General features: G+C 44.3%; 1 protein-coding gene across 9 annotated transcripts in view; it reads left to right on the plus strand.

Moving 5' to 3' along the window:
• ATP2B4 (ATPase plasma membrane Ca2+ transporting 4) overlaps positions 1 to 25,280 on the plus strand; it is a 115,694-nt gene that overhangs the window by 20,511 nt on the left and 69,903 nt on the right. For 8 of the 9 annotated variants that reach the window (XM_077157465.1, XM_077157471.1, XM_077157463.1 and 5 more), the window contains one exon: positions 24,488 to 25,149. In XM_077157465.1, coding sequence (XP_077013580.1) covers positions 24,957 to 25,149 — 193 coding nt within the window. In that variant the 5' untranslated portion in view covers positions 24,488 to 24,956. Of the gene's footprint in view, positions 1 to 23,756; positions 23,976 to 24,487; positions 25,150 to 25,280 lie in introns of those variants that run through there. The other variant, XM_077157467.1, reaches the window with a different exon arrangement.

Raw genomic sequence — 25,280 nt, forward strand, 5'->3', positions numbered from 1 at the left:
ACGCGTCAGTGGTTCACAATATCATCATCTGGCTGTGCATTTACCATCACAATCAACTTTTTTTTCTTTTTGTTGAAAAATAACATATACAAAAAAAGGAATAAATTTCAAAGCACATCACAACAATTAGTCGTAGAACAGACTTCAGAGTTTGGTGTGGGTTACAAGTCCACATTTTTAGGTGTTTACTACTAGTTGCTCCAAGAAACTAGAGATTAAAAGAAATATCAAGATAATGATTCAGCAATCATACCCATTTGTTAAATCGGGCCTTCTTTGTAAAACTCATCCATCACCTTTGATCTTTCTCTTGTAGTAGGTTTTTGCTGCTACCAGTGATGGGTAAAAGATGCAGCTGATCCATGTCCTCTCTAGAACTTGGTATCCTCAGACTTTTTGCCAAATGAATGGTGTAAATAGTATCTCTCAGTGCTCTGGATTTGCATTTCCATAATTACCAGTGAAGTTGAACAACAGAAATAACAGCCCATAGATAAGAAGAAATAATAAAAAGAAGAAATATTGAAGTTATCAGAGACAGAAAAATAAAAATATATTTAATATGTTGCAAAGAAATAAGAGAGTATTGAAAGATTGATGAAAGGTCAGGAAACTCAAAATTAACTGGATGAATATGACTAAGAACCAAAGAAAACTAAGAACTAGAAATTAAAATATGGAGTAAAGAAAAAGTCTTAATGAAGATACATATTACAGCTGAAGATAAAATTGGTAAACTGGAAGATATCCAAAGAAATTATACAGAAATTTATCAAGAAATTCTAAGGGCAGTTTAGAACAAAGATGGGAAATATGAAAGGGATGGCATAGAGAATAGAGCAGAAATTGGCAACTTTTTTCTGTAAAGGACCAGATAGTAAATATTTAAGGCTTTGTGGACCAAATTGTTTCTGTCACAACTACTCAAATCTGCTCTAGTAGTGCTAAAGCTGCTATAGGCAATCCATAAATAAATGGGTGTAGTGTGTTCCAATAAAAGTTTATTTATACAGCAGACATTGGGCCAGATTTGGCCCATGAGCCAAATAGAATTAAATGATCTTAACATACATTTAATTAATGTTCTGGAAAGAGATTATAGAGAGAAGAGAAGCGTGACAATATTTGAAGAAGTAATGGTCAAGAATTGATTAAATAAAATCATCAGGTTTATGAGGCCTCATGAATCCCAAGAGGAATAAACAGAACTCATTCCTAGACACATCATAATGAATCTTCAAACACTAAGGATAAATAATTTTAAAGTAAACCCAAAAGATAGGTTACTTACAAAGGAATAACAGATTGGCAGCTGACTTCTAAATAGCAACAATAAAAAATAGAAGACAGTGCAATAGTATCTTTAAAGTGCTGAGAAAAAACTTAAAAGAATTCCATCGTTAATGAAAACCCACCAAGACTGAGAGCCAAATAAAGCCCTTTGCAGACAAACAAAAACAGAGATTTATACCAATAAATCCCCACTAAAGCAACTTCTGAAGAAACTAGACCATGAAAAAAAAATTACTTAAAAGGAAGATCTAAGATTCAAGGAGTGAGGAGCAAAGGAAATGGTGTACATGGAGTTAAATTTAAACACTGAAAGCAAAGTAAACAAAGGTTACAATGTCTAATTTATAAAGATAAAATGAAGCTATAGTTAAAAATAGCAGGTAACAATAGTATATAAATTGGAAGGTGAGTAATTGGCGTTCAAGAATTCTAAGGTCTAAATGTTTGGGAAGAAATTAAAGATTTTGATTATCAGAAACCTTTAAGTCAAATATGCTTGTTAAGGTTTCTAACCTGACACAAAAAGTCTAGGTAAAATGTAACATTCAAACTAGTAGAAGGAAAGAAACTGAAATTAGAGGAAAAAAAAAAGAAAACACAAAAGCAACAGGAAATATAATAGCAGTTTAAATATTTTTACGACTGTGATATAGAGGAAAGTGATAACTGTTAATAACTGTCACCACTTATCAAATACCTACTGAGTTAGTCACTTTGAGTCATTTATCTTCATAATTTTACATAATGTATGTAAGACTGTCAGGCACAACACAGGCATCAAGTATCATACTTTCTATTCTTACTGTATCCGCATGACTAATTCAAGGTCTGTCACACAGTAGGCATTACTAGTTATTAAAGGCTGCTTTCAGTGGAGGTGAATACTGATTCCCATCTAAAGATGAGCAAACTGAGATTCTGAGAAATAGCATGGCGAAAGAAAAACAGTCAGTCTAGAGTAAGTATGAAACTCACTTCTACGTAGGAACTTTGTGGGTTTAAGCATAATATGCCCCTCAGTTTTCTTTCTGGTAAAAGAAGTCAAATGGTACTTGGGATATAATGTTCATAAATGGTAGATGTTATTGTCGTTGTCATCATTACTACTGTTAAAGAACTTGTTCAAAATTACCAAATTCCGAATCCCTTCCCATACCTGAATTGAGCTTGGATTTTAATCCAGACACTGGGAATTCAGCAAAAGCTAATTTCCCCCATGCCATGTGGTGGACTTTTCCTGTCTTTTCTAAGGCAGGAGTCTTACATAATAGTTAAGAGCATGAACTCTGGAGTCAGGCACTCCTGAGTCCATGGCTCCAGCTGTAGGACCTCAGAGCTTAGTTTCTTCAACTGTTAATAGCGGAGAAAAGAAGCTACCGCAATAGGTGGTTGTGGGCATCAGCTAGTTCCATCCCCCTATCCCATGTTATCTAAAGCCCCTTCCAACAATAAAAAGTCAGAATGGACATATCCAAATACACCTAAAGAGTAGGAGAAAGATCAAAGGTGGTGGTGGAGTTATACAGAGAAAGTAGGGTTTAATAAATGGGTATGATTGCTGAATCATTATATTGACATTTCTTTTAGTCTCCAGGATCTTAGAGCAGCTAAAAGTAAAACTTAAAATTGTGGAATTGTAACCCATACCAAGCTCTGAAATCTGTTCTGTAACTAATTGTTGCCATGTGCTTTGAAATTTATTGCTTTTTTGTATATATCTTATTTTTCTTAAAAAAAAGTCAATTGTGATGATAAATGCACAGTTGTATGATGATATTGTGAACCACTGATTGTACACTTTGGATGATTACATGATATGTGAAAATATATTTCAACAAAAATTTTTTTAAAAAAGGTTGTGGGATTGTGAGAATGTATGCCAGTTACTTTGGGTCATGGAGGTGGTAAGAAAGAGTATAAGAAAAGGAAAGAACTAAGGAAAAGGGCCACATACAACAATGTTAAAGAAATTGAATAAGAGATCAGCCTCAGAGATAAGAATGAAGCTGACTGGGCCAGGACTAAGGTCAGTCAGAATCCAGAGGTAAGGACCACATTGTTTGTATTTTAGAACTTAACCTACTCTGTGAGACCAAAGAAAGAGAAGTTTATTTTGTCCAGCACCTAAACTTTCTATAACACATAATCTAACTCAACCTGTCTGGATAGATAATTTAAACAATCCAAATACATGGAGCCTGGAATGGGAATGAGGGTTTATAAATCTGTATAGCTTAATGTAATGTCTTGATACCTCCCAGAGTATGTTGAGCAGATAATTAAAAAGTGTTGGCAAAGTCCCTTGAGAAATGGGAGAAAAAATATGAAACTATTAATCTTTAACACCAGGGAAACGCCTCATACTGTCTCACGCTAAGGACTCCCAAGTCAATAGGTTAAGCCCTTGATCATGAGGCTTGCTCTTGTGAAGCTTATTTATGTAATCAGGAAGCTAAGCCTACCTATAGTTATGCCTAGGAGTTATTTCCAGGGGACCTCTTTTGTTGCTCAGATATGGCCTGTCTCTCTCTCTCTCTCTAAGCCAAAATCTACAAGCAAAATCATTACCCTCCCCACTATGTGGGAGGTGAAAGTCTACCAGGTAATATGAGATACGATTCCCAGGGATGAGCTTAGCCCTGGCACCATGGAATTGACAATGCTTTGTGACCAAAACAGGGAAAAGAATTGTAACAAATAAGTTATCAGTGGCTGAGAGAGTTCAAATAATCGAGAGACTACCTAGAGGCTACTCTTATGTAGCTTCAGCTACATATTGTTATTTGTCATGATTTGCAAACCTCATGGTTTTTGCTCTTGACTATGCTTTTAGAGATAACTGGTCTCTGAGAAAAAGAGCTCTCATGCCTGGAAAGCACCTTAAAGGCAATTATTATAGGAAAGTAATATGGCTTTTGCCAAACCCCATGGTTTGCAAAACCATTCCAGCCAACCCTAAAGAACACCTAGGGCTTTATCTGAGATTCTACAAAGGTTCCATGCACTATGATTACTTTCCAGAACCTACAACCTCCCGATGGGTTTCTAGGCCAGATAAGTCCTGAAACCCAGAGAGGCCAACCTCTCCAAAACATCAACTACTTCCATCCCCCTGTCCCATATTATTGACAGCCCTTTCCAACATGAGAAAGTTAGAATGAGTATAGCCCAAATACCCCTAAAGAGTGGGAGAAAGATCAAAGGAGAAAGTGGAGTTATAATGGAGAAGATAGGATGTAACAAAAGAGTATGACTGCTAAATCATTGTATTGATATTTCTTTTTGTCTCCAGTGTCTTGGAGCAACTAGAAGGAAAAACCTAAAATTATGGAACTGTAATCTATTGCAAACTTTGAAATCTGTTCTATAACTAATTGCTGTGGTGTGCTTTGAAATTTATTGCTTTTTTGTATATATGTTATTTTTTGCAATAATAAAAAAATAAGAACTAAGGAAAAAGCTCCTGGGAGCAATAAGAAAAGGATGGATTCTAACATTGGGAAAGAGATTAGTCTAGATGACCTTGAGTCCCTTCCAACCATAAGATGTTAACTTCTTCCTTATATAGAAGCAAGGGAAATACTGCAGTATTTCTGATGAGACCTTCTGACAATTGAACAGGTCACCAGTGACTCTAGACTCAACACATGGGCAACCAGAGTTATGTTTAAGCACTCACTGTGTGCTTAAATACATGTCATGTGCTTTATCTATGCCAAAACTAAGGAGCATAGATTTTAACTTTCCCAAGGTCAAACAGAGAGCAAAGGTGGATCTGGGGTTTGGGCCCAGTGTATCTGTCAACAGAGTCCCTGCTCTTGACTATGCTTTTAGAGATAACTGAGCTCTGAGAAAAAGAGCTCTCATGCCTGGAGAGCACCTTAAAGGCAATTATTATAGAAAAGTAGTATGGCTTTTGCCAAACTCAGGTTTGGATTCTGGTTTGGTTTCTTACCATGTGTCCTAGACAAGGTATTAACCAGTTGCTTCTCTGTAAAATGGAGGTGGTAATAGCCATTTCCCATGATTTTTTGGAGGATCAAATGAGATGATAAATGTAGGTACACAAAAAACACTAGAGACCCTATATCTTCAGTTGGATCAAGGCCTTAACTGTACCTGCTTTAAGCTGGTGCCTGTGTGTTCTGGGCTAATGATGGAGTTTGTGAGAATGGGTTGATGAAAGCTGACTTTGTTCTTGCCTCCTTGAAAAGATGATTTGCCCACCATCTGTCCATGGTTCCCAACACGTTTCCAACACTCTCCCCCACCACCTCCCCAGAGCATAGATTTCAGAAAGCTGGGTCTGTCTCTTCTCCCCTTGGCCCTGCCACTCAGCCGTTCCAGGCCACCTATTGAGTTGTTTGGTGTTGTGCCAGGCCCTCCATGGGCTTCCAGCTTGGGGCATGTCAGAGGCCACCATGTGGGATAACTGACCTCTATGCCACTGGGCCTCCCCAACATCACAGAAGGGTGACAGCCACAGCTGAGCTTAGCACATTCTCCTCAGTCTGTACCAGCAAGTCTCTTCCACTTGCTCTCCTTCCTTTAATCCAACTTGTTGGACATTTACTAACTTGCAGTAACATGGAGAGAACAGCCTACTCTTCCTTTGAAGCAGGAAGCTGAGGAGATTCAGAGCCCTGATGGTGGAGGAGGTTGTGCCTGACCGCTGTTCTTAAACTCTGCTCTGAGGCTTCTCCTGGGGTGACTCTTCTCATATTTACTGTGCGTGACATCCCCTCACCCCAGAAGTGCTAGTTAGAAAGGGAAGAAATCATCATCTGGGCCTGATGACCTTGCCTCTGCCTGCCTTCCTGCTGACAGTTTATTATTGCCCAGAAGATGCTGTTTTCGGTATTACAGGCAAAGAGTATAGGACTTCTAGAGCAGTTTTTTCCCCTCTTTCTATATTTTGGGTTTTTTGTTTGTGTGTTTTTATCTTTTAAATCTCTTCCCTCCTCAATCTTTGTCACCTTTAACTTCCATGCACTTGAATATTTTGGTATGTACTGCGCAATATCGGTTGCCTTTCTGAACGTGGGTACATCCTGTCTCCTTTATTTAGATGGCTGTGACTAGGGGTTCCCTAAGGGAAAAGGCCCTGTTCCTTCCTCTCTCTGATCTTCCTCCCTGTTTTTTTGTTCTCCCTTTTCCATTTCTGTCCCTTGTCCACCCCCTCAATGCACTAGGAGCTGCACAGCCTCTATCTGCACCACAGTCTGTACCCCAGAGGTGTTGACAGCCAAAGAGGATGACACACAGCGACATCACACATTCAGTCAGGGTGTCTCACAGCCACTGCTGGGAGGAAGGAAGAGAACCTATATTAATCCTCTGAGCTCGTCAGGACAGGAATCCCCAGCTCCAATGTCCTGGGATGGGACTAAAATGATTTGACTTTTTTTATACAGGCCACTCCTGGGTTCTTTTATTATTGTTTCTTCCCCCTTTCTTTATAGGACTTCGTAGCCATGTTGTATAGTTCAGTCTCTTTAGGCCCTTCCTGTGGTTGCATGGCCCGTTCTGAGCCACTTCACCTCTAAGACCACGTGTTATAAAATCTGTAAGAGGAATAATCATCAGTCCTGTCTACCTTAAAGGGTCATCACAAAGATCAACATCAAAGTACTTTGAAAACTGTGACGTATTACCTAGATGTGAGTTCTTACCACAGACTTCTTTTACTGTCATGAAATTGTTCTTTTTCTGCTCAGTCTTGCTGATACCACTTAACAGGAAACCTCAGGCAGGCAGATTCCCCAGATATAAAAGCAAAAAATAGAGATTCTGGAGAATCTGGTGTGGTAGAGGCACCAGACTCTTCGTGGTATAGAGAGCCCATGATCTAGAGCCCAGACTCAGGTCTAGAATGTATAGGAAAGGTGGCCAGGGGCCCCTGGGAGCCTCTGACAGGTGTACTGATGTGTTTTCTCATTGTTTATGTTTAATAGCTGCTTAATGCAATTGATCTCCATCCAAGGACAATGGGCCATTGCACACTAAAGAAGTAATTGTCCTCTGAAATTCTATATGAAGTAGATTGCTTTTATTATCTCCATTATCAGATGAGGAAACTAAGACTCAAGAAGAATGGGTTTGGAGGAGGTTTGGTGCTGAGGGAAAGGCAGGCCTCGTAGTGTTTGTGGACAACTGTTATGGGAGAGCCTCTGAGGGGCAGAATCATGGCCAGGGAGAGGCAGCTCTGGCCTTCTAGACAGAGATCTCAGAGGATGTGGACCCACAGGGCTGGCTGGAGAATCCTCTGGTGAAACTGGATTCAGTTCTGAATTTCTTGGAATACTTTGTGGAGTCTAGTCACCCAAGGGAATGTATCAGGCTGAAAGTTAAAAGCCCATAAAGCATCTTTTTAAAGAATTTACAAAGACGCTTCTTCAGTTTAATGCAGTTCCATGGGTACACGGCTTAGCAAGCAAAACTCAGACTGAGTTCATCCCCCAGCTACTTCCTTACCTGGTGCCTGTGTTCAGGACACACCCTGCCTGGCAGTACACAGCAGCTCTGAAGGCTGTAAGAAAGCTCTCCTTGGCTCAGATGTGAGGCTAAGCCCGTTAAGAGGAGGCCCATGCTTTGAATAAGGATTCTGGCTGCAGCTTGGTGGTCACAAGCTGGCTGGCAGTGAGACCCCAGTACAGATTACTGCTCTCCCTGTATCCTGTTTTATCATCTAAACCACTTAACCCTTTTGTCCCAGTGCCTGGCACAGTATTTGCCTCATAGGTGCTTAAATGTAAAAGTAGAAGGTTTGTGTGAGATGCTCCCCACAGTCCCTTACCTGGCTGTGATTCCAGGATCCTGAGATGCTTGATGTATTGGTGGGAAAAACAGGAGATTGCTCCCAGAAAAGGCCAGGAACTTATTGGCTAGAGCTTCCTGCCTTGAGGTAGCTAACATCTGGCACCGTTCTGCTATGAGAAGGTGGCAGGGTATTTAAATTGTCCATACCTTGCAGCAATGCTGCAATGACTGCTTCTGGGTGTAGCAGAGCCCTGAGCAGCTCTGTCTCCTGTCTGTCTCTCCAGTGTGAGCCAAACTGGCATGAGCTCAGTAGGAAGCATCCAAAGGGGTTCTCTTGAACTGCAGAGAGCTGCCCATGAGTCTGAAAAGGAATTCCTTGGCCAGGTAGCTGCATTCAGTTGATGGTTCCTGCCAAGAGGATATGGTAGCATTTTGGCAATTGACACAGTTCTACTCCATCTTTGGAGTGAGAGTGACAGAGTCCTGATCAAGGAACCTGGGAAGGTGGTATGTTATGGCCAGTATGTGAAGTGGACAGTGGGATGGGCCTCAATTCTGGAGAATAGCACTTCTAGGGACAGTTTTATCTCCTGCCTTTTTGCAGACGAAACTTAGAGCCTCTGGAGGTCCTTCTTTTCCCAAAGCAGCTCAATTGTATCCTGTATTCTTGCCTGCTACATTTGGTGGGATGGGCATTTGATATGTTAGACAGGTTGTTCATCTCCCATTAACTTCCTAACTTTATCTCAACCCCTGAAAAGGACCTTAATGTTCTATAAATAGGGTCTTCCACCCTTGCCTCCCCAGAAAGAGGTAGGAGTTGTCAAGTCTGTCCATTTTCTTTTCCCTGCACTGAAGCCTTCTCTTCAGTCTGCCCTATCCCCCTCTGTCTTGGCTCTTAAAACTCTTCCCATAGGAATAAAAATGCAGTTCCCTCTCCTCTTTAGGCCCAAACCTCTGTTTGTTCTCTTAGGAACCATGGTAACCTGCCTAAGAGGCCACTTCTACCATCTTGAAAGTTAATATTTCAAAACCTTGTACTCCCAGTTGTGAGCTCTCTAGGATTTTTTTTCCCTTAGTCCCATTGTTGAAGAAGACAGTAGCCATTGACCCTTCCGATCTACTAAAAGGAGAAAGTTGCAAACACATTAACCCCCAGTTAATCCCTTTACAAGCAGGTTAGGAACGGGAGCTATGTTCTCAGGAGGGCCTGGAACCTATGGGTATGGGCACCGTTAGCTGGGAACCTGAAAAGTCTGCTGGAGTGTCTTCTATTCTTAGTTATCTTAGGTTCTTTTCTTCTTTCCCCTTCTCACAATTACTTAGAAGACTGGAGCTTACACCAACTATTTTTCCTGTTTTCTTCTCCTTAACTTGTTTGCCTTTCTTCCTCTGGTGCTACCTTTTAAAGTCCCAAGTTGGGAATCCAGGGAGCTGGGATGATTAATTGCAGGAGCCCAGTAGAAGAATTCCACAGCCTTAGACGGCAAAGTTTCCGTAGCCTCCCAGCTGTGGGACTTCCCCCATGAAGGACAGTCCTCTTTCTTGGGCTGGCTATTGGAGGAGGGTGGGGCGAGAGCAGGCTGACTACATCCTCGGCTTCTCTGTGGACTTGGCTGCTCACAGAGGGAGGGTTCAGTTGCTGAAACTCTGAAGGGAGGACATCGGCCCCACCCCCCACACACACACCAGAAAAGATTGTTCTGTGGTGTTGGAGAAGATCTTTTTAATTTGGAACAGCTGGCCACGGTGCATCAGCCAGGAGAAGCCAGGGAGGGCTTGCTCTGGCAACCTGCAGAAACAAATACTAGGCAAATCGTGAGAGATGCCTAGGGAGGTCTGGCTCTGCTGAGTTAGGATCACTTTCTCTACTCCTCCTCTGGTCCCTTCTGTGAATCCTTGCATAGGAGTGGGGAGAGCAAGAAGAAGGCAGCTACAGTGCCCGGGGAGCTAGAGTTTAGCTTCCATATGTCTATTCCCTGCCCAAGTTTCGTAGGCTCAGAGTGAAACTGAAGTGGGATAGTGTAGCCATCTGGCAGCTTCTGGTTGGGGAGGACCAGCTTATGTTCAGCTCTTGAATTTTCAGCTTTCTTGAGATCAATAAAAGGAGCCAGGGTCAGATGGCATCTATGGGTGCCTTTTACATATGTCCGGGAGATCAGCCCCTTCCACCATCAGGCTACTTCCCTATTCCTGCTAGATCGGGAATTGGGCTGTGCATACTACATTCTGACTTTTGTTTTTAGTCCACAGGAATATTCTTGTATCCCTCCTCTTCCCCTGTCTCTGTCAGGCTTTCTCACTTCTGAGTCGTCAGTGTTAGTAATTTGTGTCTGCTTTAAGCATAATTAAAGGCTGCCTAGGTATTTAACAGCCAAACATCTCCAGATGGATTGAGGGGTGAAGATTGGTTCACAGCATGCAGTCCTGCATGTCTTTGGCTTATCGTCCATAACCACAGTGACACAGGCTGGCCCTGTGTTGGTTCTGCTCTGTGGGGTAGCCCTATACGTTCCTGACTTGCTTCTTAGCACATAGCTACTCCTTCCACTTTCTGAACCGGTGTGCACCAGGAAAGGGCTGATGGCTTCAGAAATTATCCACACAAGGAGAATGGAATTCTGTCTGATTAAGCTATCTCTGGAGAGGTAGAAAGAGGCATGTGAGAAGGGAGTAAGAAAGAGAAATTGAATATGGAAAAAGATATACAAAGATACAAAAGAATAAAGTAAGAAGCTTGGGACTGAGGGATAGAGAGAAAAAATGAGGTTGTGGAAAGAGTTTAGTACTAGGTGTTTTTCCCATGACTTGTGCTTCAGAAATAAAATAATACTGAAAACATCCTTTTTTGCCACTTCCTACAGACCTCCTCACCTACCACCATCCATGCTTTTCCTTGGAGATACTGCAGTGGTGTTTAAAATGCTATGTGTGGGAGTTTACAAATGGGTATTGGGAGGATTTAAATTCTTTATGTTTAATTAAATCTTTAAAAGGAGCCAGGGTCAGATGGCTCTCTCTAGATAGTGGATGGTCCCTGCAAGGATAGCTTGTCCCCCTTCTACCTAAACCAGAAAAATTCTGTGACTCTGTGTCCTAGAGAACAGTGGAGATATGCCCCCAAGCCATTTAGTCTACCTACTTCAGGACCCAAGAGTAGTAGGGGAGCTGGGGCAAGTGCTGAACAAGCAGTTCTCAGGAATTAGAGGTAGGTAATTTTCTCTGGAGATTGTTTCCCCTTCTGGGGGCTTCCATACTTTTCCTTCCCTTGGAAATGGAAACCCACTGGAGTGGAGAAGTTTGATTCATTTATTAATTCCACATGTTAGGCCAGGCACTGGGGCTGAGGCTGAAACAGAAAAGCCATACAACGTTTCTGCCCACTTGGAAGAAGAAATACCCAGTACCCTTCCTTTTCTTTCCGCTGGGACACTTCCATAAACAATGACCAGCAGGAGCTGAGTCACCTCATGGCCTACACTTTGTCTCTTTCAATAATGGGCCCTGTGTCCCTCACTGTGGCCCTGAGGCCTTTTATATAGATGTTCTTTCTAACCTATGATTTTGAGAAACTTACTCTTCTTAGGGATTCTGAGACGTGCCACTTGCCCTCATTGTCTTTTTAGGTATTCACAAGCAATGCTCCATTTGAGTTAATGCCCTTAGATTTAGAAAAAGAAATGCCAGTTGGCTGTAACACTGGCTTATATTTGGTGGCTTTCTATTTTCCCATGGCCAACTGTCCAGGATAAAATCCCATGACCCTTCTGGATCTTTGCCCCATTTCCTCCCTTCTCCCTTCGTACCCTGCAGGAACAATGGAATGCTGATGACAGTTGGTTTGACAAGCTGCCATAAGATGCCTCTTTTGATTTCAAGGTGCTGCCAAGACTGATTTCTGTCCCAAGTTCTGATCTTTCCAACAAGACCTTATCAGCCAACCACAGCTGTCTGTTAGGACTTTGACCTCTCCTGAGGCAGCAAAGGAGGGCTCCCCTGATGGAATCATCAGCATCTTCCGAGAATCCTCCTGCCCTTTCTCCTCCCTTTGGGGGTTGTTCCCATCTACATCCTTTCTGAGTCATGGTGGCACCTGGAAGACATTCAGTTATAATACAAAATGGAAGGAATCAGAACAATCTATGGCTTTTCTCTTTCTTTCTTTCTTTTTTTTTTTTTTGCACGGGCAGGCACTGGAAATCGAACCAGGGTCTCCGGCATGGCAGGCAAGAAGTCTGCCTGCTAAGCCACCGTGTCCCGCCAGCTTTTCTCTTTTTAACAACTGTCTTAATTTTATTTTTATCTGGTGAATATGTCTATTGGCAGGGGAGTTTTTTTTCTCTTAATAAGTGTATACCAAACCAAAAGTAGCTGGAATAAATAGGGAAAGAGGGACGATAAAATCCTTCAGCATCTTTTGTGTTCCCACCAGCTATTTATGGAAGGTAATTCACTTTCCCTCACTTGGATGCTATTCGGTTACTGACAACCTATAACGTATTTATCAAAGTCAGAGCACTCTTTTAACTTACTTGTGTGTGTGTGTGTGTGTGTGTGTGTGTGTGTGTGTGTATGCATTAACGATTACCCTATGGGCTAGTTACTTCCACTCTCTTGCCTCTCTCTTTTTTTTTTACCATCTCAATCTTTATCTGTTGCCTCTCTTGAGCTGCCTATGACCCATGGCTCCTTTCTTTCTTTTTCATATTTTTACTTTATTTCTGGTTGGGGGAGTGGAGAAGGCAGCAGGCCATCCCACCCAGGAGCTGGAGACTGATCTCTGATCACTCTCTACCTCCCCTGCTAATAACCTTTCCCACACCCCTAGTGCCCTGGAGACATATGTGTCTGAGGAGGACTCAGCCTCACTTTTGATCATCCTTCAGCAGCTGAACCTTGAATGCTGCCTCCTTAGAGCCAAGGAGTGGGCCTCATCAACCTCTCTAAATCTTGTTGGGCAAGAGTTTCACCTCATCCCAAAGCTTTGAGTGGTGAGAGTTGGATGGAAGTTCTTGCCATAAGAATGGAGGAAGAATGTTTCCTTCATAGGCTCCTCAAGAGGCTGTTCCCTGCAAACCTTTAGCCAGGAGAAGGGTCAGGCTCCAGGCCAGGATGGCACTGCAACCTCAGGGGGTGGTGCGTGAGGCTCTCTTCCCAGAACCCCTGGGGGACCGTGGGGGCTGATGGGGTGGGGAGGAGGGGATGTGAGGAATGCTGCTGGCTGAAGCCTGGCTTTGGCAGGAAGGAAGAAGACAAAGTGGCTTTGTCTCCTTTCAATAATGTAAGTAGGGCAGAGATGAGCCGACCCTGAGTTTGGGTTTTCCTTCTTGAGTTGCTGAGGCAGGGCTTGCGTTCCTAAGGGATCAGGTATGTGTGTGGCAGGATGCCCTGCACATTCCCTTCTTTAAAGGAACTTACTCATATTCCTCACTTCAATTTTCCCCTCCCTGACTCAAGCCATAAGCTCGATTTTCTAGCTATCTTGGTCCCTGAGAAAGTTGCGGTGGCTTTTTTTTTTTTTTTTTTTTTTAAAAAATTGTTTTAGGGGGTTGGGAAAGGAAAACTTTAAAAGTAAAATAATAAAAAACAGACCACTCTGCCATTACAGGCGCATAAATAGCTTCACCGTAACCAGGCTGCACACTCACTTTGCCATAGCAACCTAAAACAAGTGTTTATAATAGCCTGTCAACTGGCCTGGAAAACAGCAGCTGCTGCTGCTCCACCAGCCGTGCTGGTACCGGCCGCCATGGCCCGGGGAGCAGAGGGCAGCCGCTCCCCAGGAGGTGTGCGGAGGCAGTGGGTCCGGCCCTCCTGCAGGGAAAGGCAGCCTAGGCTCCAGATGTGACAGGGGCAGTACAATCTTAGGAGCCCCATGTGCATGATGGATGTCTTTTGTTGAGTGTAATACCTGCATCTATTTCTCTTCTCCTGAGGAGGTAAAAAACTGGGTTGGGGGGTGGTGCTTAGCTGCACCTGAAGCTGAAAGGGGTCTGGGTGCTCCTCTGAACCTCACGAGGTAGCTTATGGAACTTTCTGCATAAATCTTGGTTTCTGTTGCAGCCTTTTGTGGGATGTCTTCTCAAGTCTATTTTCCCAAAGACTGCAAAGAGACGGGCTTTTCCCTGGGGACACTGGGGAAGGGGGCTGCCCTGAGATGAATGGAAGCAGTGACTGGCATCCTGGAAACACTACCAGAAGGGGAGGGACAAAATGGGAGATGTCATAGGACGAGACGCCACTGTGCCTTCCCTTTTCAACCTGGATCTGAGGACCACGTTCTGACTGGGCCCCAGTTTAAGGCTCCCAGAGTGCTTTAACCTGGCACTGTTGGAGATTCTGATGAGGTTGTTCACAGAAATGTTTCGTAGCCTCTGCCATGGTTCTCAAAGTGCAGTCCCAGATCGGCAGTGTCAGCAGTGTCTTGTTAGGGATCCTGTTAGAAATGCAGATTCTCAGGCCCCACCTTGGACTTCTGGAATCAAGATCTCCGGGAGAGGGACCCAGAACTAATAATGCCTCCAGGGATTCTGGTGAGAACCACCGCTCTCAGGCACTCCACAGTGCGTGAGGCTAGGACTCGTCTCTTTCTCAGGCCCTGGGCTGAGCAGTGTGTGAAGGAGGAAGAGTGAAATGGGTGCGATGAGACAATGAGACAGCAGGTACTTAGGGAGTGCTGCCTGCTCTTGTTCTAATGAATACCGTCTTCTCAGCACGGAGCCCTCACTCACTTGGCTGCGACTCAGAGAAGGACTGCAATAGTGGGGAGCTGCTGTCTGTGCTCTGTGAGGACAAGCTTCGCATGCAGTGGCGAGAAGGATAGGGATGTTGTGTTGTCCACTGTGTGACGTGCTGATGGAATGTCTGGGTCACTCAGGAATGTTCTTTCACTTCCTTTCCAGCCGGGCCCCTAGGAACTGAGCAGCTGCCTGCGCCATCCCCTTTTGGTGACTGAGATGCAGGCTCCTCAGTCTGCAGGCCAGGCAGCTTTCCCCTCAGCCCAAAGGGCTCCCCGGAACCCAAGACCTGGAAGCAGCTATGTCCTGACTCAGTAGCCGAGGGAGACTGACCCTCCTCTCCCTCTCCACAGCATGGCATGATTCTGCTGAAAATTGTGTCTAAAAATAAGCCAGGATCCAATCCAACTGCTAAAAAGCCCCTTTGTTCCCTTGGAACCAAAACATGGGAAAATCACAGCAGCTTCAAGAAAGACAATCTATGTTGTCCAAGCGAGTGCACACTGAATAATCGAATGTCACTGCCCAAGGACTCTGTCCTGTCTGCTGACTTCATAGCTTCCTGCCCCAGTTCTGAGAGCTGTGCCTTACTTAGAGAAGCAGCTACCCTTGCTAACCCATATCCTGAGTATTTCCCACGATTGAGGAGAAGGACTGAGGGAGGCTGCCAGCACCCCTTTCATTGGACAATGGATTAAATGGCACTGCCACTCCCTGAAATTGGCCCTTGTCCTCCTTAATCAGCTGAAGGAATTAGCAATCTTGTTTCATCTTCTCAATTTTTTGAGCTCTAGCTTGCTGTGATCCCCTTCCCCCCTCACCTACCCTCGCACTCCAGGAGGCCACAGAGTGATCCAAGCCAGTATGACTCAGATTATTTGGAAGAGGGTACCTTCTCCATGGCTCAGCACCTGGGGGACTGACCTTTTACTTTTTGATAACGTTGATGCTGTTTTATAATGGAGCCGGGAGAGAGAGACATGGTCCCGTCTCAGGCACATTCCTGCTTCCTCCCATGTGCTTGATTTCCCTACCCATGCCAAGGAGCTTGGGGCTTCCTAGGGTCTCTGACATTGGCTGGATTACAAAGGTCAAGTGAACAGGAGCAGGCCATCAACCTTGGGTTAATTCTTGGTATCACTTTTTGGAGAAAACTTGTGCTATCTATGAACCCTACCTTCTCCCTGCCCCTTGACGACATCTGGCCAGAACTGATAAGTTTTGCCAACATTGTCGTATCATGTCCTGTATAATACAGGCACTCCAGGACTGAGAGGCTTTAGCATCATATTGTGCTTTATGTTTATTTTGTTGACCTCATGTGCAGAGGGCTAAGTCAATCAGAATGTGGCTTTATGGTTCACTATTTTCATTGGTCCATGCAAGGCCACTCCTTTGCTCACTCTTTCTCCATATCCCATTTCTATTCTCTTCATTGCCCATCAGCAACATTTAAAATATACACATTTTTATTGACAAATCTTCAAACACATACAGTCCTTACAAGGTGTTCTAGTTTGCTAGCTGCCATCATGCAATATACCAGAACTCGAATGGCTTAAAAAAGGGGAATTTAATAAGTTGCTCGTTTACAGTCATGGAAATGTCCAAAAGCAAGTCTATAGAAATGTCTGATCTAAGGCATCCAGGGAAAGATACTTTGGTCCAAGAAGGCTGATGAAGCTCAGGGTTTTCTCTCCACTGGAAAGGCACATGGTGAGCAGAGCGAGGTCTACTAGCTTCCTCGCCAGGCCTCTTGCTTCGTGAAGCTCCCCAGCAGCTGTCTCCTTCTTCATCTCCAAGGGTCGCCGGCTGGTGGACTCTGTGGTTCTCTCGTCCTTCAGTCGTGGTTCTGTGGCTCTCTCCTCACTCTCAAAAAGAACTCTCTCCAGCTGTCTCCTCTTTTATAGGATTCCAGTAAATTAATCAAGACCCACGCAGAATGGGTGGAGACACGTCTCCATCTAATCGTGTTTAATACCCACAATTGATTCAATCACGTCTCCGTGCAGATAACTTAATTAAGCTTCTAACCTATAGTGTTGAATAGGGATGAGAAGAAACAATTGCTCTCACAAAATTGATTAGGGTTAAAACATGACTTTTCTAGGGGACATCAATCTTTTCAAACTGGCACACACTGTACAATCAATGGCTCACAGTATCATCACATAGTTGTGTATTCATCATCATGATCGTTTTTAGACTATTTGCATCACTCTAGAAAAAAAATAAAAAGAAAAAAGAAAAACCCCATACATCTCATACCCCTTAGCCTTCTGTCTCATGGCCACTAGTACTGTGCTCTACCCAAAATTTTTTTTACCCTCCCCCCCATTATTTATTTAATTTTTGCCCTTATTTTTTTACTCATCTGTCCATAGCCTGGATAAAGGCGGTGTCAGCCATAAGGTTTTCACAATCGCACAGTCACATTGTAAAAGCTATATAGTTATACAATCATCTTCAAGAATCAAGGCTACTAGAATACAGTTCAACAGTTTCAGGTTGGCCACTCCAATACACCATAACCTAAAAAGGGAAATCTATGTAATGCACAAGAATAACCTCCAGGATCACCTCTCGACTCTGTTTGAAGTCTCTAGGCCACTGAGATTTTATTTTGTCTCATTTCTCTCTTCCCCCCCTTTGTTCAAGAAGGCTTTCTCATTCCCATGATGCCAGGTTCTGGCTCATCTCCAGAGTCATGTCCCACCTTCCCAGGGAGAATTACACCCTTGGGAGTCATGTTCCACAAAGGCGGGGAGGGCAGTGAGTTCAAGATCACCAATATGATCTTGTGTACCTCTAATCTGTTTCTAACTGCTGCATAATATTCCATGGATTCTAGCCGGCATATATATATTTTTAATTTTAATTAATAAAACCAATCAACATACAATATGAACATTCTTTTTTTTCCATCACATAGTTGTATATTCATCATCATGATCATTTCTTAGAACATTTGCATCAATTCAGAAAAAGAAATAAACAGAAAACAGAAAAAAACTCATACATACCATACCCCTTACCCCTCTCTTTCATTGATCACTAGCATTTCAATCTACTAAATTTATTTTAACATTTGTTCCCCTATTATTTATTTATTTTTAAACCATATGTTTGATTCATCTGTCCATAAGGTAGATAAAGGATCTAGCTGGCATATTCTGCCTGTCTGTCACTGGGAAAATGGATCCCAGGTTGCCTCCAGCTCCCTGTCCCAGCCCCCAGTAATGCTCCAGTGAACATCCTTGTACATGTCTCCCTCTGAACCTGTGTGAGAATTTCTTTGGGAGAAGCACCCAGGAGTAGATGACTGGGTCACAGGATATGTATATACTTAATTTGACCAAGAAGTACCAGAGGGCTTTTCAGAGGAGAGATGACTCTGAAGAAGGGGGATGAATTCCAGATCCTTGAGACCCAAGGGTTAAGGATATCACATTTTCTCCAGATAGATGCTTTGATTGTAGTACTTCAATTCTGCTATTGAATTGAAGATGTCTCAGGGTAACAGATTTGGAGAAGGGGGAGGGTAAGCAAGGGAGCTTCATGTATATGTGGGTTTGAGCCAGGAAGTGGTTTTCTGTCTTTGAGAATGGAGTACACACCAGAATCCAAGTTTAAAGACTGGCTGAGAATTAGCATCAGGTTATAGGACCAGGACAACAGGCTACAGGTTGCCATCCTGTGGTCAGTGCAGGGGTCTGGTTTGGGTGCTCCAGCCCTCACTAGGCTTCCTGGCCTGGGCACGAATGTGAGCCCATGATGGCAGGTAGTGCTGCCTACCACCTGAACTTTAGCCAATGCACTCTGCCTTTGACTCCCTTTCCGTATGATTCCAAGGGTCCTCAGTAGATTGAAGGAGGGTGTGTGCTCAAGTCTGCTTCTGCAAAGCAGCAGGCACTAGAGGAGCAAGTAGGTCAGGCATGAGAAGGGAGGTTGGAACCTGAGACCACAGTAAGGTTGGCTGCTAGAGTGACATGACAGGACCTGGTGAGGGTGAGCTAGAACCTGGACATGCAATTAAGGGTCTGTAATGAAGACAGGAACAGAACAGCTTCTGTGTGGGGTTCATACCTTCAGAGAGAAGGACCAGCCAAGTTGTTTCAGGCTAGGCAACCTGCCATGTCAGGTTCTTGCTAGCTTTCTTCACAGGGCACAGCCCTTTTAGAAGCACAGAGGTGCCTGAGAGGAGTAACCCTTAAGAAACTCTAGATGATAGTACTAGAAATAGCCCTGCTGGAAAAAGAAGAGAGAGAATCTAGATCAGAATCTCTCTATGTCTCTCCCAAATCACTAAGGATTGTACAAGGCCATTGGTGTGAGATGATAGAGTAGAGGAAACCCTTATCCCTCTCCTAGAACCTCCAGGTGAGAAATGGATGTGCTTGGAATCAGGCCAGTTTAGAGCCGAGAGTGTGTGTGTGTGTGTGTGTGTGTGTGTGTGTGTGTGTGTGTGTATGTTAGGGAGAGGAGTGCTGTGTGTGGTGAGGAGGTTGGAAGGGTGGGGTGCCTTCCCTAAGAAACTGTAGGTCTACACCTACATTTCCCCAGAGGTACAAAAGAGATAGAGATGTGTTTCCCTGACCTGTTACAGAACCTTTTAGGGGTTATGGGCAAAGGACAGGCAGATTTGCATAAGCCTTCTCGTTGAGCTTTAAGAAGTAAATCCCTCACTTTGTTTCTCATTTCTTACAGGATTGTCCTGGTACTTGAGGGAGGGCAGCTTTGGAGTCAGATTTGGCCATAAGTCCTGGCTCTCTGAATCTGTTTCCCTAGCTCTAAAATGGGGGTGCCCTGCTTACAGGGTTGTTGGTGAGGATTCATGCGTACACATGTGCAATTCTTACATAAAATGGCTAGTATGGTACCTGGCACATTGTAGCTACTCAACAAATTCTGATTCCCTTCTTCCCTCTGCTTCTGTCTGCTTCTGAAAATAGGGCAAAGTAGAGTCTCACTTGGAATGAGGGAGCATCTAAGTCCGAGAAAGGAGAACAGATTTTGTGAAAAGCCATGGAGCAGATTTCATGTTTCAGTTTGGTGCATTCTAAGATGGGACTGGCTTGCTTCCCCATCTCTGAGGTCTTTCCTTCTTAATCCCCTCACTTCCCGCCTGGCAGTGATGCTGGCCCTCCAATTAGATGCGTCTCTGAGAGTCACCAACATGCTCCTGAGCAGAGCTCCCAGCCCAGTTAGAGGACAGGACAGGGTAGGGCACTAGAGTCTGCCCTACTAAGCAGCCCCTACCTACAGCTGGGAGGTTAGAGTTGAATACGACTGTTCAGTATTCCAGGCGAGTTTCTCTGCAGCAATGCACCAGGCGGAAGCCCTAGCCCCCTGGCCTCTTCTGTTTCCTGTCTTCCATTTCCACTCAGGCTTCATTTCCTACACATTGCAGCAGATACAAAAGCAGCCTTTTGGCAGGAGAGACTCAAGGGTGAGTCCCTTTTGTATACTCAAAGATGTCCTGATCTAGACCCTACAGAGGGAATTACCCCTTCTCCTTATCATTTGGAGATGCATCTTTTCTTTAGTACCTCAAGCAGTGCTTCAAAGAGTAAGGAATTCCTTGGACAAAAATAGAGGAAACAGTTTCTGGTTATCACTTATGATTTGGTGGCCTAAGGCATGAGGTCCTTGTCTCTGGCAGCTCTTCATTTCTGGAACTTGCTAGTGAGCCTAGCTACAGTTTACTTATCGGGGGTGTGGGGTGGTTTGATTCTCAGGTATGAGAGACCACAGTGTATGTGGGGGCAGGGAGGCTGTTTTATCCTCATTGCTTGGGATGGAGTTAATTCTGAAAGAGAAAAGGTAAGGGAAAGATTAAGTATATCTTCTAGATGGAGATGGGTACTCTCTATACCCTACATATGCCTACATTGTTCTGTGTTTCTTTGTTTTGAAATTTCTCACACTGAGGGCTGACTTTCAATAGATCGCAGCGAGGGAGCTGCTCTGCTATGAGATACCTATGTTTTAAAGGACCTCTTAGATGTTTGTCAGGGAATGAGGAGGTCCAGACTCGAAGAAAGGAATAAGGTGTAACAGAAGAACTACACCCGGTAGTCAGGGCCACTGACTTGCCACCGACTGTATCACTTCTCTCCTTGGGCCTCAGTGTCTTCCTCTGTAAGGTGAGGGCCACAGCTGTCTTATACAGAACTGATATGAAGACGCTTTTACATGTCATCTACAAATGCTAGAACAGATGTAACAAGACTTGAGGGGTAAAATTAAAGTTATTTAATGGTCGTGTAAAATAATATCATTTCCTGTCCCAGGACGAAGGGATGAGAGAGTTTGCCCTTCCATCCTATCATCCCATAGGCTCACAAAATGCTGGGAAATGGGGAGGGAGAGGATCCCTTACCCAGAATGCCCCAAGCAGAGTGATTAATCGTGACCTAACAAGAGGTGGTGCCTCCCCAGCATCTGAGCACATTGCATCTGAGGCTGAGGTGGTGTGAGCATTTACGGATTATTCTTTGGCAGTTGCCTAATAAGGTTAGGGACCAAGCAAGCTCAGCAGTTGCAGAGAGCTCATTCCAGAGAGCTCAGAGCTAAGAGACAAGTATGAGAACCTAATATGCTGTGTAATTACAGAAGAACTTTTACAGAAATTCCACCTTAGACCGGGGGCTCCACCAAAGCACTGCCCCTTTGACTTCGTGCCAGCAGCTTAGTGCTTGACCTGTCTCTCAGTCAACCTGAAGCAGACAAACCCTTTCATTCTCTTTCACAGGTATTCTAATGTATTTTAACAGCTTTCTTGTGATATTATTCACATATCATGCAATTCACCCATTTGGAGTGTACAATTCAATGGATTTTAGTATATTCACAGCCACATCTAGAATATTTTCATCACCTCAAAAAGGATCCTCATACTCTTTAGCTCACTGCACACACACGCTCACACACACACACACACACACACACACACACACACACAACCCCCCTAACCCCCACCCTCCCACCCCAAGCCCTAAGCAACCACTAATCTACTTTCCTTCTTGCTCCCATTCTGGTTGTTTTATAAACATGGAATCATATAACATGTGGTCCTTTGTGACTAACTTCTTTTCACTTAGAATAATGTTTTAAGTCATGTAAGTCAAGTAATCTTACATGACTTTTTCTTATCTGTTGCTGATGTGAGTAGAAGAGGCTCTCCTCTTTGGTACCCCAAGGAGAGATTCAAAGTAAGGAAATCCAACTCATACCACCCCCTTTCCCTAGGGAAGCTATAGAGACCCACGACTATACATACATTCCTCTAGTTATTGCTAATGAGGCTGCCTTGGAACTTTCCATTGTTTTTGTGGGGGTTGGGGAAGGAGTTTCCTCTAGCAGAGAAAACTAGAGGGGCACTTAGAGGTTCTCTTAAAGGGCTAGATGACAAAAGTTCATTAAGATTACGTTAAGCTTTCCCCATCACTTTGAGTTTCCCATATTGGACACTGGGCACCTTTCCTCTAAGATTTCCAAGTACTACTTCCATCTGTAATCCCATGCCTTTTCCACTTTCTTAGGATGGTATGCAAAGGTAGGGCTGAGCCTTCTCCCAATAATAGAGGAGAGGAACTGAGCCCTAAGAAGTCTAAGTGACTTGCCCCAAAATCGCAAATCACATTCTGAATCTGCCACTGATTATTCAATAAAAAATATTACCTGCATGTCCCCTGTGGGCAGGTCCTCATTTATGCAGTGGGATAAAGCAGCGAACAGAACAGATTTTCAAAACAAAACACAAAAAAATCTGCCTTCATGTAATGAACACTGTAGTGAGTGAAGACAGGAAAAGTAAAACTCTCCCGGTTCCTAGTTTAACACGCTCTCAGCACTGTTCCTTAACGTCCTCTTGAAAGGTTAAGGAGTTCTACTTAAGTATCAACATGGTCTTGCTGCTGGTAAGTCTCCTCCCATTCCTTCCAGTCTGGGAGGAGAAACTGAACTGGATGGAGAATCCTGTGGTGCTGCCTATTCCCGTGCCCATCTAAAGGAAGGAAGTTTGGCATAAGGGTCTTAAGTTCTTTTTAGTCCTCCCTGTTCCCCAGGGTTCCCTAATGACATCTAATAACAAAGGAAGTAAAAAAAAAAAGGGGGGGGGGGATGCACTGGTGGTTCAGTGTTAAAACAAAGGAAGTATAATGTTAACGGCAACAGCAAACCAAAGCCGGTTCGCTTAATCCTCTGGAAATCAGAATCACACTAAAAATCTATGGTAAAAGAAGGAGACCTGGGGTGCTTTGCAAGAGGAAAGGGTGTCACCCCCACTCCAGTGCAGGGAACAGGGTTGGTCGGAGTCAGCAGGGACTTTGGTCACAAGTGATTTTTGACAAAGTAATTGATAAAAAGAGTCTAAGTCCTTATCTGATGGTTCTCCTGCTTCACTGTTCTCCTTCTAGAAGCAAGTATGTATCTATTTACTAAGGAGAGGCTGCCCAAGGTTCCCTGCCACCCTGTGGTGTGTGCGCTCAAGGCAGCGGGACTCTTTAACAAGGGCTGGGCTCCCCATGTTCTGACGCTGTGTTGGGGAGATCCCCTTCACAGGTGAATGGCTGATGGGTCGCAGTGGCTCCTGTGCCAAATACAACAGCCCAGCCCTGAAACTGAGAACAGGGCTCAGGAAAATTCTTCTTCCCACCTTCAGCCTTGTACATCTTCACCTACGCACAGCACCGCCGCCACCCCCGCCTTCATCAGCATATTGTGAGAAGTAACGCCTGCCTTTCCGAGGGGAGAAATGTTTGCCTCTGGGATGCATTTATTGGGCAGATTGGAGAGCCCGCTGGCGCTCACCCTTACTCACTTGGCCCCCTGCTGCTTTCCGTGGCGGCTGCTCTATCTGAATTGATAGCCGTCTTATCCCTCCCGCCCCAGAGAAACTAACACTCATAGGCTTCAAGCTCATATCTTTCCTCCTCAGAGGTCCTCAGTCCCCTTCATAAAAAGGGTTCCACCCTGTATCTCCAACTGCCAGAGCATGTTATACCCTCCCTCTCCCCTACAAAAGCCTTTTGGAGAAGGTGGGGCTTTGCCCTAAGACCTGAATACAGTGCCTGACCTGTTGACACCAGCAATGGGCCACAGAATTACCATGTGGCTGAAGGCTGAGTATTCTGGGACTTTGGAAGATTTTAGCATCTTCTACGGGGCTGCTTTCTTTGCTCTGTGGGTTAGGAGTTGGGGAGGGTGTTCGGGTTGTGGTGGGGCACAGAGGCAGACTCACAGTCCAGCCTCCAGATCGCTGGGGTCAGGGCTCCTTTTCTGACTGCCTCTCTCCTCTTCGAGGTAAAGTCAGACTATAGGATCTGGTGTCACTTGCAACATTTCCTCAAACAGGCAGATAGGGAGAGCTTTAGAGCCATTAGACATTGTAACCTTTTATTCCGAATTTCTGAAGTTGTGGGATTTACGTTGCTCACTGGGAGTGGTGAGACCTGAAGACTGAGGTCTCTGAAATTACATCTCTTCACTGGAGTTTACAGGCTGCTGAGCCTCGGAGGGAGGAAAGGGCCTCTCCTGAGTCTGTTCACTGAGCTCTTGTCCAAGCTGCCAGTTCCGCTTAGGCAGCAACTGTCAGCCAAACCCCTGTGTCAGGATGGGTGCCCTTTGCCCTTTCAGATGCTGGGTTCCCAAGGCTACTCTAATTATTTCTTTTTGTCTTTTAATCCTTATGCCAGAGATCCAGTCATCATCGGTATCCAGGGAACCTTCCTCTTCTTCCTCTCCTGCCGCCTCTCTCCCACCACCGTTGCTGGTTGTTGCTAAGGTTGCCTCCATGGTAACATGCACATCCTGTTTATACTTCAATCTGCACAAGTTGGTCTGAGCTAGGAACCTACTTACCCTGGATAATTACTTCCATCACCACCCGGGGACACCAATCATCGTGACACGTGGTCCGGCTTCCACTCTGTTCCCCCATCCTCTTCCTCTTCCCATTGCCAGGCTCCATACACAAGAAGAGCTGAGCTTGTGGCTGCTACTCTGAAGGTTATTACACAAGATATAGTTGATTTGTTTCCTTATTGGGCCCCCAGAGAAACAAGAAGTAGAAAAAAGTGGGGACAGAGAAGCAAGAGACCTTGATCAGTTGAGGGAAAACTCCAGATCTTCTCTAGTTGAAGGGCTTGGTAACAGCAGGAAAAAATGACGAACCCAGCAGAGCATGCTTCGTCAGCCAACTCAATGGTTGAGAGCCGTGAAGTGGACTTTGGCTGCACAGTAATGGACCTAAGGAAGCTCATGGAACTGCGTTCTACTGATGCATTAAACCAGATCAATGACCACTATGGAGGTGTACAGAATCTCTGCAGTAGACTGAAAACCTCCCCTGTGGAAGGTAAAGGCCATATCAGGGGTGGGGGGTTGAAAGAAGGTAACTGGTGCTTCAAAATGTTTTCCCAGCTGCTAGAGGAGGCTTATTTCTGGAGACCACCCCCCTGGCACATTTGTGTTTAGTGAAAAAAATGT

Source organism: Tamandua tetradactyla, chromosome 4 (assembly GCF_023851605.1).
Source record: "Tamandua tetradactyla isolate mTamTet1 chromosome 4, mTamTet1.pri, whole genome shotgun sequence".
Classification (NCBI taxonomy): Eukaryota; Metazoa; Chordata; class Mammalia; order Pilosa; family Myrmecophagidae; genus Tamandua; species Tamandua tetradactyla.